This window comes from Rhinoraja longicauda, chromosome 40, assembly GCF_053455715.1.
Source record: "Rhinoraja longicauda isolate Sanriku21f chromosome 40, sRhiLon1.1, whole genome shotgun sequence".
Lineage (NCBI taxonomy): Eukaryota > Metazoa > Chordata > Chondrichthyes > Rajiformes > Arhynchobatidae > Rhinoraja > Rhinoraja longicauda.
Window position 1 is genome coordinate 10,388,592 of NC_135992.1, and position 16,800 is coordinate 10,405,391.

A 16,800-nucleotide genomic window follows, 5' to 3' on the forward strand; every position below is an offset into this window, starting at 1 on the left:
TATTTAATATTACAATTTATCTTTGTGATTAGCAACCCAAAAATAGTTCCTTGAAAAATCTAAAAGTAAAACTGAAGATGCTGAAAATCTAAAATAAAAATAGAAAATGCTGGAAATGCTCAGCAGGTCAGGCCACATCTGTGAGAACACAAACAGTTAACTTTTCAGGTCGAAAACCTTCCTCAAAACAGCTGCCTTTGTTAACTCACAGGGGACAAATGCCAAGAGCTAGGTCCTTCTACTTTTGATGAAGCTAATAGTTTGGCATTAGTCAAAGGAAATTAAAATATTTAACAGGAAGTAATTTTAACAAGAATAAATTAGATATCCACCTATCACTTGCCAGACTTTGTCCTATCCCCACCTCTTTTCTAGCGTTCTCCCCACCACTATAATCAGTCTAAAGGAGGGTTCTGACCCAAAATATCACCTATCCATTCCCTCCACAGATGATGCCAGACCAGCTGAGTTCCTCCAGCACTTTGTGTTTTGCTTAATAGTAAGTTATTGTCATCCTTTTAGAATGGATATCCCTACTTAATAGTCATCTAACAAGTAAATGGGTGACTTGGACCTTTGCAAAAAGCATACTTACAGGAACCTGTTGCATCTGCGGTGTGTGTGTTCGGACAGTGGTGGTGGTGCTGGGGGTTAGCGTCTGGATGGTGCCTGCGGTGGCTGATGAAAGCATCCTGTGGGTTGACAGGCCCTGCACCTGCTGCTGAAAGGTGACTGGCTGCATCTGTGGGGAAGTGACCAGGTTCTGTATCTGGGACTGAAGAACTATAAAAATGTCCAAGATTAAAGTAAGTAAAGCCAAGTTAATGACAGAAACAATCGTAACATTCCTTGTTCCTCAATTAAATCAGATACCACGCAATGCACAACTCGACATATATATATTTGACAAATAGGTAGATGATTAGGAAATTCATTTGATCACTGGGAAGGGCCACAATTAAGAGCCTGAATGAAAATGAGCAAAATGTTCCAGGAGCACAAATTCACAAATCACAATGTTTGGAATACAAGTTAATAGACACAAAAAAAGCAAAGTATTGTGGCTTAAATCTAGTGGGATTTCACTGAAAATCAGGAAAGTTATCTAAAATTAAGAAAATATATTTTTGGAAAAAACAGTTGTTTTTTTCTTCCTCCTCATAACACATCATTTTTCAATTGAATTGCAAGAACATAATTCACAATTACTAAATCTAATAAAGGATTCAGGAGATACCTCTTTTTTATCAAGTTTTTATTTTATTCTCTGTACATTCATGCCAAATTTGCTCAGATTCTATCACCCATCTATACATTGGGTAAAATTAGCGGCCAATTAACCTACTGTCCAGCACATTTTTAGAATGTGGAAACAGGAGCATCCGGAAGAAATCTACATGTCGCAGGGATTATGTGCAAACTCCTCCTGGACAGCACCCGAGGTGAGGATTGAACTCAAGTGTCTGCACTGTGGGACAATGGCTCTACTAGATGCACAACTGTGCTGTTCTTTTGATAAGAACACAAAACTCTTGGCCACAAAGTCTGAAGCATAAGCCTCAGGCAATTGCCCAAGTGTACAGTTCCCCCGTGTTGAAATCAGGGTGTCATTTCGTACACCGACAATTAATGTGGATTCAAAGGCCAATTTAATCATGAATTCCACGATTCTAAAATACTATCTATGCAAACACATACCTGAAAATCCTCCTTGATTCTGGTAAGCGAGCACAGGCTGTTGAATAATCCGAGTCTGGGTTGGTGCAGTGGTAAAATTTGATGTTATCATGAACGTTTGTTGTGGTTGTGTGTGTACCGGTGGGCGAGGGTGAAGAACAGGGGTAATCCTTTGGGTTACAGGTGAAGGTGTCTGTGGGAGTGTTGGTGGCATGGAGGTTTGAACTTGTTGCTGCACCAGTTGCTGCTGTTGTACTAGTTGCTGTTGTTGAACCTGTTGCTGCACTAGTTGCTGCGCCTGTTGCTGCACTAGTTGCTGCACCTGTTGCTGCACTAGTTGCTGCGCCTGTTGCTGCACTAGTTGCTGCGCCTGTTGCTGCACTAGTTGCTGTGCCTGTTGCTGCACTAGTTGCTGTTGCTGCACCTGTTGCTGCACTAGTTGCTGTTGCTGCGGCTGTTGCTGTACCAGTTGCTGCTGTTGGAGTGGCGCTTGTTGCTGCCCTCCTTGCTGTGGTAGAGCAACTGGAGGCTGGTCAAGCTTGTCGCATCCTGTCAGACCACTGCTGAATTGTTCAAACAGGTCAGGAAAATCACCAACTTGGCCATTGACAAACTGCAGCATTTCTATAAAAAGATAATGAAATTATTATCAATGAGGAAAAAAAGATACACTTTCATGTGAGCCACTTATTTCCTCACAACAAAGCACTAAATACAAAATGTTAAGGCGAGAAACCAAGATCAGTAACCATATATTATCAGAATATGATTAAATGAGTTTTATATTAATAAAGATGACTTCAAAGTGTTCGGTTCATGTGCTGATGAGAATTTCAATTGTAAAACAAGAATCCATTATTACACCACCACATTAAGAACTGTTAAAACAAGAGTCATTCAGGATTTTTCCAGTTTGAAGAACACTGCAAACTGCAATCATTAACCTTGGAAAGATACCGATAGCATTTCCATGTACTGCAATATGCTTCCTTCTGCTCAATGTGGTGAGGGACTCTTGTAATATTTACAAGTTTCATTGTTCGAGATTTAATTGTGTACATTAGATTCCTTCACAAGAACACTCACACAGCCCCCACTATTAATTATATAATCGATTGTCTATTAATAAACATCTGTATTCTGAAGATACAAAATGCTGGAGTAACTCAGCGGGACAAACAGCATCGCTGGATAGAAGGAATGGGCACATGTCCTTTAAACTTAGCTATCCAATCTTTAACATTTCCTCCCTGGGTACAAGGTTCTGACTGTCTATGCCTCTCTGTTTTATTTACTTCTATCAGATCTCCCCTCCACATCTGGTGTTCCAGAGAAAACAATCCAAGTTTGTCCAACCTCTCCTTGTAACTAATACCACCTAATCCAGGCAGCATTCTGGTAAACCACTTCTGCATCCTGGTTGTCATGGTCAAATCTTTCACAGCCACATTACTGTTCCATTCCTCTGTGATCTTCTATCAACCCTTCCAGCCCCCTCCTCTCCCACTACCTCCCGCAATCTCACTGTCAGAAGGTTAGAAGCTGTGCCATTCTTTATCTCTATACTTTTTCAAGATCAATTTTTTTATTTACATTTTGATCAAACTTCTCATCAGCCATCACAAACAACATTCTTTGGTTCTGTCTTAATTTTACCCAAGTGCCTCAAAATATTTTCCAAATTTAAAAGGTGCATATGAATGCAAGATGTTTTATTGTGTCCAATTTGAATTGTTTAATATTAGCTGAAGCTTGTATACAGCAGCTTAGAGAAAAATATACATTGTGGAAATTTTCACAAAGTGTTGCAACTAAACAGGAAACTGTAACTTGTGGCACTGACACAAATTTCTCAAGATTTATGATATTGTTTTAAAAGTTGCAGATAAATTAGAAAAGGTCCTTATTGAATTGAAGAAGTGATTTTTTTAAATGTAAAAATACCTTTAATAGCATTCTTTACTATTACAGGACATCTGAAAGTACTTTATAGCAAATGAATTACCTTATAAATACAGCAACTATTTCAAACTAAGGAAATGTAATAACCAATTTAGAAATAGCAACAAAATATACTAGATTTAATTTGCTCTTTTAATAAAGATGTCTGAATACTAAATATTAATGAGGATATATCAGAGAACATTCCTGTTTTCATTGGAACAATGTCTCAATTTGAGTAAGGAGATATGACTTCTTTAAAACATTCCATTCAAAAGATGGCACCTTTAGCACTGCAGGGCTTACCCTTGACTGCAGTATCTCCTAAATTATATAATGAAGCTAATGGAATTGCATTTCAACATCCAGAGGGCGGTGAATCTGTGGAATTCATTGCCACAGATGGCTGAGGCCAAGTCATTGGGTATTTTTAAAGCAGAGATTGATAGGTTCTTGATTAGCAAAGGCAACAAAGGTTACGGGGTAAAGGCAGAAGTAGGTCGTTGAGAGGGAAAAATAGATCAGCTATGATCGAATAACGGTGTAAACTCGAAGGGCTGAATTATTTAATTGTGATCTTATGTCTTATGAATTTATGAAACCACAATCCCCTGATTCATACCTGAATACTAACAATCAGTAAAGACTGACAATATGGAACATTGTGTTTTTCTTGAAGAAACACAAATGCTTATAAAATCCAGTTTCAAAACTTGCTAAGCCTCAACATGTGTTCACTTATGTCAATGCCTCTGGGTGCATTATTAGTAGAATATGACATGAAAAGGAAGTTAGACATGTATTTCATATCATATCATATCATATATATACAGCGCGGAAACAGGCCTTTTCGGCCCACCAAGTCCGTGCCGCCCAGCGATCCCTGTACATTAACACTATCCTACACCCATTAGGGACAATTTTTACATTTACCCAGCCAATTAACCTACATACCTGTACGTCTTTGGAGTGTGGGAGGAAACCGAAGATCTCGGAGAAAACCCACGCAGGTCAATTTGACAGGTGGAATATAGTCATCATCGGGGACTTAAATCTTCACAGACATCAGGCAGATTTTCCTCGGGCCATTTAGGACTGAGATGATGAAAAACTTTTTCACCCAGCTAGTTGTAAATCTGTGGAATTCTCTGCCATAGAAAGCAGTGGAGACCAATTCACTGGATGTTTTCAAGTGAGAGTTAGATTTAGCTCTTAGGGCTAATGGAATCAAGGGATGTGGGGAGAAAGCTGGAAAGGGGGACTGATTTTGGATGATCAGCCAATCATATTGATTGGTGGTGCTGGCTCGAAGGGCCGAATGGCCTACTCCTGCACATATTTTCTATGTTTCTAAATCAAATTAGCGGCCATAAGGTGAAGGACAAATACGTCACATTTACAAGGTGATTTTCTAGCTCAATATGTTGAGGGAATAACTAGGGAAATAGCTATTGTAGATCTTGTACGGGGCAATGAGACGGCATTATTTAATTTAAAAAGTTCACAATGTGCTGGAGTAACTCAGTAGGTCAGGCAGCATCTCTGGAGAACTATGATAGGTGACATTTTGGGTCATTACCCTTCTTCAGACTTATTCAGGGTTATTTAATAAATTTGTTATTAGACATTTCACAATTTTCATTTCAGATCAAGAATTTTTCCATCAGGAGTGATATTTAAAAAATGACCAGATACACGAATCCCAATATTTTCCCCATACATGTTGCTTGACCTTCTGACTATTCCCAGCAATTCCTCCTATTTCAGATTTCCAGCATCTGCAGTATTTTACTGGTAGCATCACAATCACACATTATACATTAGAATGTCCTGACTCTACCCCCCCCCCCACACAATCATTAACTTATTCAATTATTCACACATGAAAAAGCAGATGTTGTATTCTGAAGTTTAACCGTCAAAATATGTTAAATACAGTTGATGTTCTTCTTTACATTGCTGTTTATCCCATTGCAGTTAGGTATCCAGGTTTATTAACCTGTAAAGTCTAAGAATACGGAAGTAAAATATTTCAGGTAGAAATATCAACAGGGTCAGACAAAAATCATTGCAGAGTTACAAAAGCAAAGTCGCATTTAACTAATTTATTGGAGTTTGTTCATTTGTTGAGGATGTAACTGTTGGAATAGATAAGGATAATGGATGTGCAGTATCTTATATTTTCTGAAGACCTTTGATAAAGTGGCTCATGGCAGGTAATGTGCAAAATGAAAGTATGTGGGATTAGGGTAATACACTGCCACCGATTGAAAAGTGGTTTACAGACAGGAAACAGTATGAATAATTAGGATTTTTTTACGGTGGCAGGCAGTGACTAGTGGGATCAATGATTGGGCTCCCTCACAATGTGTATTAATAATTTGAACGATGGAAATGAAAGCAACATTTCTAGATGTGCCAACAACATAGGGGTGGCGTTGACAGCATAAAGAAGTGAATTGCTGGAGTATCTGGCCAAAAACGTAATCAAAGAGGTTTAAGGAAACGAGTACCGTCCTAAAAAAAATAGAAAGATCTGTATTAGCTACATAGATCCAGATCTTATACATTTGAGATGTCTGAATCTTTGGCATTAATGAGGATGCTTGCGGTGAGCAAGTGATCAAAATTAGTGGATCACCGTTATTTTGGAAGGTCATAGGGCTGCCCACACTAGCAAGGACTGAGGAGATTTATGGGGTTATTGGCTAAGGTACAGGCTAGGATTGGCAATACTAGCTCTTGCTCCCCTCCTCCCAGGCGCAACAGGGACAGTCCCCCTAGTCCTCACCTTTCACCCCATCAGTCATCGCGTACAGCACATAATCCTCCGACATTTTCGTCACCTTCAATGGGATCCCAATACTAGCCACATCTGCTTTCTACGGAGACCATTCCCTCTGCAACTCCCTGATTAACTCGTCTCTTCCCACCCAAACCACCCCCTCCTCAGGTACTTTCCCCTGCAACCGTAGGAAAGGCAGCACCTGTCCCTATACCTCTCCCTTGACTCTGTACAAGGACCCCAACAGTCTTTTCAGGTGAGGCAGAGGATCACTTGCACCTCCTCTGACCTCATCTACTGTATCCGCTGTTCCAGGTATGGACTCCTATATATCAGCGACCCCAAGTGCAGGCTCGATGATCGTTTCGCTGAACACCTCCACTCAGTCCGCCTAAACCTACCTGACCTCCCGCTTGCTAAACACTTTGACTCTTCCTCCCATTCCCATACTGACTTTTCTGTCCTGGGCCTCCTCCACTCAGAGTGACGCCTAGCGCAAATTGGAGGAACAGCACCTCATATTTTGTTTGGGTAGCTTACACCCCAGCGGTATGAATATTGACTTCTCTAACTTCAAGTAACCCTTGCTTTCCCTCTCTGTCTATCCAGTCTGACTGTCTGACCGTGGAAGAAAATACAAAGGAGGAGATAAGACTTTTCAGTGGCACGGTGGCGCAGGGGTAGAGTTACTGCCTTACAGCGAATGCAGCGCCGGAGACTCAGGTTCGATCCTGACTACGTGCGCCGTCTGTACGGAGTTTGTACGTTCTCCCCGTGACCTGCGTGGGTTTTCTCCGAGATCCTCGGTTTCCTCCCACACTCCAAAGACGTACAGGTTTGTAGGTTAATTGGCTGGGCACATGTAAAAATTGTCCCTAGTGGGTGTAGGATAGTGTTAATGTGCGGGGATCGCTGGGCGGCGCGGACCCGGTGGGCCGAAGGGCCTGTTCCTGCGCTGTATCTCTAAATCTAAATCTAAAAAAATACTTTTCTGTGCCTTCCATCACAGTGAGGGTGAGCGTGGAGGAGTCACTGTGATGGTTGTCTATGTTAAACTTATGTAATTGTGTGTCTTGTGCTCTTTACTGTCATGACTGCATGGTAGCGACATTTCATTCAAATTTATTTTTGAATGACAATAAAGGTAATCCAATCCCTCCTGCTTCCTAGTTCTCTGACCAGTCTAACTGTCCACGTTTAAATTGTATCTGTTGCCTCGTCACCTTCTCCTAGCTAACAATAATCTATTCTATAATTTTTAAACTACATCTCCTTTAATGTCTCATTTTCACACATTACACTTCCTTATCTCTGTCTCCCTCTACCCTGATTCTCAGTCTGCAGGGTCTCAACCCGAAATATCACCCAACCCTTCTATCCAGATGTGCTGCCTGTCCCGTTGAGTTACTCCAACATTCCGTGTCAATCTTTGGCAATGCTAGGGATGTTTTCATTGAACAGACGAACTGGAGGGGAATTTTAAGTAAGATGCATGAAATTATGAGTTTGAAGGATAACACAGGGAGGCTTCAGGAGAATATGGACAGGCTAAATGAAAGGTAATCAGCAGATGGAGGAGAATGCGAGGTGGTGGAATAAACAAGAAAGGCAGAGATTTTCTTTATCAAGGTGAGAGACTTAAAGAAACTGGTGTTCAGGAAGACCTAGGTATTCTTGTATATAGAATTACTGAAGGGGGCACGGTAGCGCAGCGGTAGAGTTGCTGCTTTACAGCGAATGCAGCGCCGGAGACTCAGGTTCGATCCTGACTACGGGTGCTGCACTGTAAGGAGTTTGTACGTTCTCCCCGTGACCTGCGTGGGTTTTCTCCGAGATCTTCGGTTTCCTCCCACACTCCAAAGACGTAATTGGCTGGGTAAATGTTAAAAAAAAATTTTTTTGTCCCTAGTGTTAATGTACGGGGATCGCTGGGCGGCACGGACTTGGAGGGCCGAAAAGGCCTGTTTCCGGCTGTATATATATGATGATGATGATGATAAAACAGGCACATACAGATACAGGAAACAATTAGGAATAAATGGTAAATTAGTCTATATTTCAAGAGGATGTTTACCATGGCTGGAAGTCAATCACTCAAGACAGAAATTACATCATTCAATGGATATGGGGGCTCGCCAGCTGTGCATGTATAAGACACAATTCAATAAGAGTCTTGGATTTGGAATCCAAAAGTTATTTTGTTATGGAAATCAATAGTTAAGTAGTTAGTACAGGAAAACGGTGCTGAATGAAAACACCAGCCATGGTCTTATGGAATGTCAGAGCAAGCTGACAGCCGATTGCCCTACTTCCTCTGTTTATATTTGTATTTAATGATACACAGATAAGGTAATAGACACTGGTGAGTTAACCCAAACAGAAAGATCAATAACCAGTTGGCATAGATTTAAGAATAACTTATTAGCAGAATCTTCAGGAAAAATGACTCACTGCCTGAAAGTCTTTTGGTGGCAGCAGGTTTCGAGATGAGCTCGATCTGCTGTACAATATTTACAATAATGCTTAGCAGGAACTGGAAAATGGAACAAACCTCAATCGCATTCTTTTGGCCAGCATGGGCACAATGAGCCAATGGCCAATGATTGATATGATTGAAGACAAGAAACACTGATCAACAAAATGAGATTCACTATTTTACATAATAAGTTGTAAAGTCGTGATATATTAAACATTCAATCGCCACGCTGAACTTGTTACCTCTTATTAATTAACCCCTAGGAAAGTGAATAACTATAAATATCTTACACCCATTTTACACACACATACATGTTCAAAACAATATATTTTCCTATGGGTGGCATCCAATATCCAGGTATATCCCATCCTGAGAGATCGGGTAATATAAGAAAATAACTGCAGATGCTGGTACAAATCGAAGGTATTTATTCACAAAATGCTGGAGTAACTCAGCAGGTCAGGCAGCATCTCAGGAGAGAAGGAATGGGTGACGTTTCGGGTCGAGACCCTTCTTCAGTCACATCTTCAGTCTGAAGAAGGGTCTCGACCCGAAACGTCACCCATTCCTTCTCTCCTGAGATGCTGCCTGACCTGCTGAGTTACTCCAGCATTTTGTGAATAAATACCTTCGAGAGATCGGGTAAGCTCGGCAGAATATTGACTCACCATCTATATCCCCAAAATTGAGTCCCTCACTGAACTCAGTCAGTGAGGGGTCCATATTTTCAAGCGACATGTCTTCGTTCTCCATTGCTTTAACAGTGCTGTGATGAAAATATTACTTTGTGGGGATAGTAATAATGGGAGCGTGACTATCTTCCCCCAACCCCACTCCCACTCCCTTGTTAATAAGAAACTTTGACGTATCCACCACTTTCGGGCAGCATTGTTGCTGTTAGTCTCCGCGGCGGTGGTGCTTCCTCGGTGACAGCGGCGCCATCTTGCCGGCGGGGCGGGTCGGGGCAGGTGGCCCCGCCCTCTCTCCCCCCCCTCCCAGACCCCGCTCGAGCAGTGGCGCGAGCGGCGACCGTTCGTCGTGTCGGGGAACACGAGACAGCGGACGGCCAATGGGCCCGCGCTCCGCCCGGTGGAGCGATACGGCGTCACGGCCGGTCGTCATGGTGACGCGGCCTTGGTGAGAGCCGCCCGCCCGAAGCCTGAGGCTGCTGAGGTCCCGATGAGGTAACCCACTTATCATTTACACTGAGGTAGAGTTGCATTGAGTAATCTGCAACTGGAGTAGAGTTGTAATGAGTGTAGGAAAGAAAACTGCAGATGCTGGTTTAAATCGAAGGTAGACACAAAATGCTGGAGTATATACACTAGGCTTGTAGACACTGGAATTTAGAAGGATGAGAGGAGATCTTATCGAAACGTATAAGATTATTAAGGGGTTGGACACGCTAGAGGCAGGAAACATGTTCCCAATGTTGGGGGAGTCCAGAACAAGGGGCCACAGTTTAAGAATAAGGGGTAGGCCATTTAGAACTGAGATGAGGAATAACCTTTTCAGTCAGAGAGTTGTGAATCTGTGGAATTCTCTGCCTCAGAAGGCAGTGGAGGCCAATTCTCTGAATGCATTCAAGAGTGAGCTGGATAGAGCTCTTAAGGATAGCAGAGTCAGGGGGTACGGGGAGAAGGCAGGAACGGGGTACTGATTGAGAATGATCAGCCCACATTGAATGGCGGTGCTGGCTCGAAGGGCCGAATGGCCTCCTCTTGCACCTATTGTCTATAAGAAAATAACTGCAGATCTGTCTCGACCCGAAACGTCACCCATTCCTTCTCTCCTGAGATGCTGCCTGACCCGCTCAGTTACTCCAGCTCTAGCTAGAGTTGTAATGAGGTTTCTGCACTGAAATAGAGTTGCATTGAGTAATATGCACTAAGGTCGAGTTGTAATGAGGTATATGTACTGAGTTAGAGTTACGATACGATAGAACTATATTTATCCCAGGAGGGAAATTGATCTGCCAACTGTCATAAAACACGAGATACATGAAACATGAATTTAAAGTGACGAGTGGAAAAGGATTGGGCATGTGCAACGGTTGGGGAGAGGGGAGTCAGCCTTCCCCACGACAGAAGGAGGAGTTGTACAGTTTGATCGCCACGGGGAAGAAGGATCTCCTGTGGCGTTCTGTGCTGCATCTTGGCGGAACCAGTCTGTTTGCTGAAGGTGCTCCTCAAGTTGACCAGTGTGTCGTGGAGGGGATGAACTGTATTGTCCAAGATGCTCTGCAGTTTGAAGAGCATCCTCCCCTCCAAAACCACCTCCCATGAATCCAACTCCGCCCCCAGGAGAGAGCCAGCCCTCCTGATGAGTTTGTTAATCCAGTTGGCGACTGTCTTATAATATGCAAGGAGGTAAAGTTGCATTGAGATATATGCACGGAGGGAGAGTTGAGCTCAAATAACACATCTTTAGTAAAGTAAGAAGCGGTGTCAACCACTGGTTCAGGAACAACTTCTTCCCTACAGCCATCTGGCTATTAAACACGACAACCTCCATTTAGCTCTGAACTACATAGACCATCATTGTTATTATTGCACTATTGTCATAAAGGATAGGAGCAGAATTAGGCTACTCAGCCATTCAATCATGGCTGATCTATCTCTCCCTCCTGACCCCATTCTCCTGCCTTCTCCCCATAACTCCTAACATGCGTACTATTATTGTTGTTTGTTTTGTATGTGTGCATGTATGTGTTATGTGTGAGAGTATAATAAACTAAGCTAAACATTCAAAACTTGCCCTTTAAGTTGAGCAGGAATTTGCTGATGACGATACGGAATGAGGCCATTCCGCCCATGGGTCAAAGAACGGTCCCGATCCAAAACGTCAAGAGTCAAGAATGTTTTATTGTCAGATGTCCCAGATAGAACAACCCGAAACCTCAACAATTCCTTCTCTCCAGAGATGTTGCCTGAGTTACTCCATCTTTGGTAAATCAACATCTGCAGTTCCTTCCTACATAGAACAATGAAATTCTCGCAGCAGCACAACAGTATGTAAACATAGTACTCTGTAAACAATATAATAAATGATACACGTGTGTGTGTGTGTGTGTACATACACACACACATATATATATATTTATAAAACAAACAAACTATAATAGTGCAAAAAGACAAAACCAATGCCCCCAGGCCTATGTAGTTCAGAGCTTATTTTGTTGCCGTGTTTAATAGCCTGATGGGTGTAGGGAAGACCCTTATCCATGTTCTCCAGAGATGCTGCCTGACCTGCTGAGTTACTCCTGCACTTTGTGTCCTTTCAGCCCATGGGTCAATGCTGGCCCCCAGTAGAGAAATCTTTGAATTGACTTGACACACCATTCACCCCACTAAGTCCATGCCAACCATCAATCAATCATTCATACTAGTTCTATGTTTTCCCACTTTCATATTCATACAGTTGCCACCTATCCTGAGGGGTAATTTACAGTAGCCAATTAACTGACATACCTTCGGCATGTGGGAGGAAACCAGAGTAGCCTGTGGAAATCCAGGCACTTCCAGGGAGAACGTATAAACTGTCGGCAGACACCAGCCGAACCTGAGTCACTGGATCTGTGACAACTGCACCATCTTTATTGAATTTAAGATTTTCTGGGCATTCAGAAGAATAAAATTATGGCCAGTACCTGCTTGTGTTGACAAAGTACTCTTTTGTCGATGTTCAAATTGGTCACCCATTTAAAAATAATAAGATTGCCATTGAAATGCAAATCATCAAAGCACAGAAGCAGGATTGAAGAATTTATTTTACCTTTGTATCTCAAATATTCTTACTCAGCCTCCTTTTTCAAACCAATTACACATTTTTCATCCTGTTTATTTATTTGTTTATACCATATTTATTTCTCAGGCTTTGTATATCCTTGTTGTAAAGATGTATATTGCAATCAAGGAGCACAAGAAAAGGTCTTCATAATACAAGGTTCCTCACTCTCCAAGTCTTGGATATTACTTTGCCTTTGAACACATTTATTTATCAGTCTTTAAAATGCCGTAAAAGGCAAGGAGGGAGTTTATTTATATAGAGCGGTTTTTGGGAGATGAGATGTTGTAATCTTGAAATCAACATTAGTAACCATTAAGTCATCGGTGGAGATGCTAAAATAGGCAAATATGTGTACCAATGACTGAAGGGAAAATCAGGGGAAAGCACATGCAACATCTTTACTCAGTGTGAGTCAAATAGAAACTTAGAAAGGTTAAACCAGTTAACATTAAAAATTTAACATATAACATATATATATATATAACATATAACAACTACAGCATGGAAACAGGCCTGTCCGGCCCTACCAGTCCACGCCGACCATTCTCCCTGACCTAGTCTCATCTACCTGCACTCAGACCATAACCCTCCAATCCCCTCCTATCCATATACCTATCCAATTTACTCTTAAATAATAAAATCGAGCCAGCCTCCACCACTTCCACCGGAAGTCCATTCCATACAGCCACAACCCTCTGAGTAAAGAAATTCCCCCTCATGTTACCCCTAAACCTTTGTCCCTCAATTCTGAAGCTATGTCCCCTTGTTGGAATCTTCCCCACTCTCAAAGGGAAAAGCCTACCCACGTCAACTCTGTCCGTCCCTCTCAAAATTTTAAAAACCTCTATCAAGTCCCCCCTCAACCTTCTACGCTCCAATGAATAAAGACCCAACCTGTTCAACCTCTCTCTGTAGCCTAAGTGCTGAAACCCAGGCAACATTCTAGTAAATCTCCTCTGTACCCTCTCCATTTTGTCGACATCCTTCCTATAATTTGGCGACCAGAACTGCACACCATACTCCAGATTCGGCCTCACCAATGCCCTGTACAATTTCAACATTACATCCCAACTTCTATACTCGATGCTCTGATTTATAAAGGCAAGCATACTAAACGCCTTCTTCACCACCCTATCCACATGAGATTCCACCTTCAGGGAACAATGCACAGTTATTCCCAGATCCCTCTGTTCCACTGCATTCCTCAATTCCCTACCATTTACCCTGTACGTCCTATTTTGATTTGTCCTACCAAAATGCAGCACCTCACACTTATCAGCATTAAACTCCATCTGCCATCTTTCAGCCCACCCTTCCAAAAGGCCCAAGTCTCTCTGTAGACTTTGAAAATCTACCTCACTATCAACTACTCCACCTATCTTAGTATCATCTGCATATTTACTAATCCAATTTGCCACACCATCATCCAGATCATTAATGTAAATGACAAACAACAGTGGACCCAACACAGATCCTTGGGGCACTCCACTAGACACTGGCCTCCAACCTGACATACAATTGTCAACCGTTACCCTCTGGTATCTCCCATTCAGCCATTGTTGAATCCATCTTGCAACCTCACTATTAATACCCAACGATTTAACCTTCTTAATCAACCTTCCATGTGGAACCTTGTCAAATGCCTTACTGAAGTCCATATAGACAACATCCACAGCCTTGCCCTTATCAATTTCCCTGGTAACCTCTTCAAAAAATTCAAGAAGATTAGTCAAACATGACCTTCCAGGCACAAATCCATGTTGACTGTTTCTAATCATGTATGAAAAATTTCAGAGAAAGGAAAAGCAGAGTTCAAGAATAAAGGACATTATAAAACCTGTCAACAATATCATAAAACATACAGAGCTACTTTGTTTTTTTTGACTGTCATTGTTGCATTGTAGTTAGTATTTAAATTTAACAGTTTTAATCAATAGCCCCTCGGGTTTTCTTGGAAATAAAAAAAAAATCAAACAATATTCATGCCATCGATAAAAGCCATTGCTATGTAATTTAAAACTTGCCTTAAGAATGTTACTTACTGGGATATCTGGAGGAGGTAGGTGTGCGGCATGTAAGTAGGCCCTTCGTTCCACTACACCCCTGCTGACCATAAAACAACTATTTACACATATCCCATTTTATTCTCCCCATAAGCCTATCAACTCCCACCAGCTTCTACCATTCAACTGGAAATTGGAGGCAATTTACAATGGCCAATTAACAGAACAACCTACACATTATAGTGTCATACAGCACAAAAACAGACCCTTCAGCCCATCATTACCCTGCTGTTCATTGTACCTATCCATTCCATTTACCTGCATTAGGTTTCTAGCCTGACTCTCAGCAACTGAAATACTTGTCCAGATATTTCTTCAATACTGTGGGAGTATCTCCTAGGCCACCTCTTTAGACTCCACAACCCTCTGTGGTAAAAAAACTCACTCAGATCTACTCTAAACCCAGTGTCCTTGGTTCCTACTCCTCACCTTGATCATATGCGCTCTTGTTCTAGACACCTCCACCACTACCTTATCAATCCCCTTCATTATTTTATATACCACTATCAGGTCACCTACAGCCTCCTCTGTTTCAGGGAAAACAAAGGCCTCCTATCCGATCTTTTCCTATAAATGTAATACTCCAATCCAGCTGAATTTCCTCTGCAGCCTCTCCAGCACAATCCTGCCCTTCATTCTTTTAATGTGGTGGCCAGAAATGTATTCAACACTCAAAGTGTAGATTTTTAGAGATACAGCGCAGAAACAGGCCCTTCGGCCCACCGGGTCCGCGCCGCTCAGCGATCCCCGCACAATATCACTATCCTACACCCACTAGGGACAATTTTTACATTTGCCCAGCCAATTAACCTACATACCTGTACGTCTTTGGAGTGTGGGAGGAAACCGAAGATCTCAGAGAAAACCCACGCAGGTCACGGGGAGAACGTACAAACTCCGTACAGATGACGCCCGTAGTCAGGATCGAACCTGAGTCTCCGGCGCTGCATTCGCTGTAAAGCAGAAACTCTACCGCTGTGCCACCGTGTAGCCATACCAATGTTTTATAAAGCTGTAACATGATGTCCTAGCTCCTATATTCCGTGCCACAGCCAATGAAGGCAAGTATCCCATATGCCTTAATTACTACTTTATCCACCTGTGTGATGCCACTTTCATAAATTTATGGACATACCCCAAACTCCCTCTGTTCATCAATGCGCTCCATCACCCCACAATTTACTGTGTTGACCTCCAAAAAATGCATCACATCAGCTTTGTCACAATTAAATTCGCCCTTGGGAGGAAAGCTGAACACCCAGGATCACAGGGAGAATGTGTAAACTCCATACAGGCAGTGATCAGGAATGAACCCACATCCTTTGGACTGTGAGGCAACAGATCCACTAATTGTGCCACTCCATGCATTTGTGTGCTGGGCTGGATATGTAGATTAAGAGTTGTAACTTTCACTAAGGTTTATGACTTCATATATGTTATTATAACATCTTTTAAATTAGCTGCTTCTGTATTGAAGCATCTCTTGATAATATTTTTAATAACCTAAAATATCCTAATTTTAGTCAATATTAATTAAAAACATCCCGATCGGAACCACGATAAAAATTGAACTATTTAAACCCCACATTAATACTACGTATTAATAAACGTGGCACAAAGCTCCCAAAACATCAATGTAGTAATTATCAGATGATCAGTGATACTGATTTTCTCTAGTCTACCAAAATTAGTTGTGTTCCTCCTGTATCATCTCAAAAAATATTTACTGCATCCCTTGAATCACCTCGCTGTATAATTAAACGCAAACACATTAATTGTAGTTTATCTGTAATTTATGCATTTCATTTTAATGCTATTTTTAATAAAATGGAGGATTTGGCTCCTACTCATGTGCCAGTGTCTCCATCATGTTTTCCTCCTCAACCATTTCTCCATCTTCCCCATACCAAATATTCTTGTCACTGAATTTTGTACCCAACTTCAAGATTATTCAGTTCCACTTCTATAACATTTCCGCCTCTGCTCTGAAACCATTTCATATATCATTTTCATCGTCATGGCAAACTCTATATTAAGTGGCATGTAATTTTAAGTTGCTGGTAATTTTT

The 16,800-nt window shown here is 41.7% G+C and overlaps 1 protein-coding gene and 1 long non-coding RNA gene across 4 annotated transcripts in view; one reads left to right on the forward strand and one right to left on the reverse strand.

Moving 5' to 3' along the window:
* Nucleotides 1-9,895, reverse strand: part of LOC144611525 (sterol regulatory element-binding protein 2-like) — a 36,824-nt gene extending 26,929 nt beyond the window's left edge. The window contains exons 1-3 of one of the 2 annotated variants that reach the window (XM_078430663.1): nt 9,548-9,895; nt 1,699-2,301; nt 596-783 (exon numbers count right to left, since the gene is read on the reverse strand). In XM_078430663.1, the coding sequence (XP_078286789.1) occupies nt 596-783; nt 1,699-2,301; nt 9,548-9,632 (876 nt within the window). In that variant the 5' untranslated portion in view covers nt 9,633-9,895. The remainder of the gene's footprint in view (nt 1-595; nt 784-1,698; nt 2,302-9,547) is intronic. The other variant, XM_078430662.1, reaches the window with a different exon arrangement.
* A 49-nt stretch (nt 9,896-9,944) lies between these two features.
* The window catches only part of LOC144611531 (uncharacterized), a 33,862-nt gene continuing 27,006 nt past the window's right edge, over nt 9,945-16,800 (forward strand). For both annotated transcript variants that reach the window (XR_013549537.1, XR_013549538.1), the window contains exon 1: nt 9,945-10,063. This is a non-coding gene — a long non-coding RNA (uncharacterized LOC144611531). The remainder of the gene's footprint in view (nt 10,064-16,800) is intronic.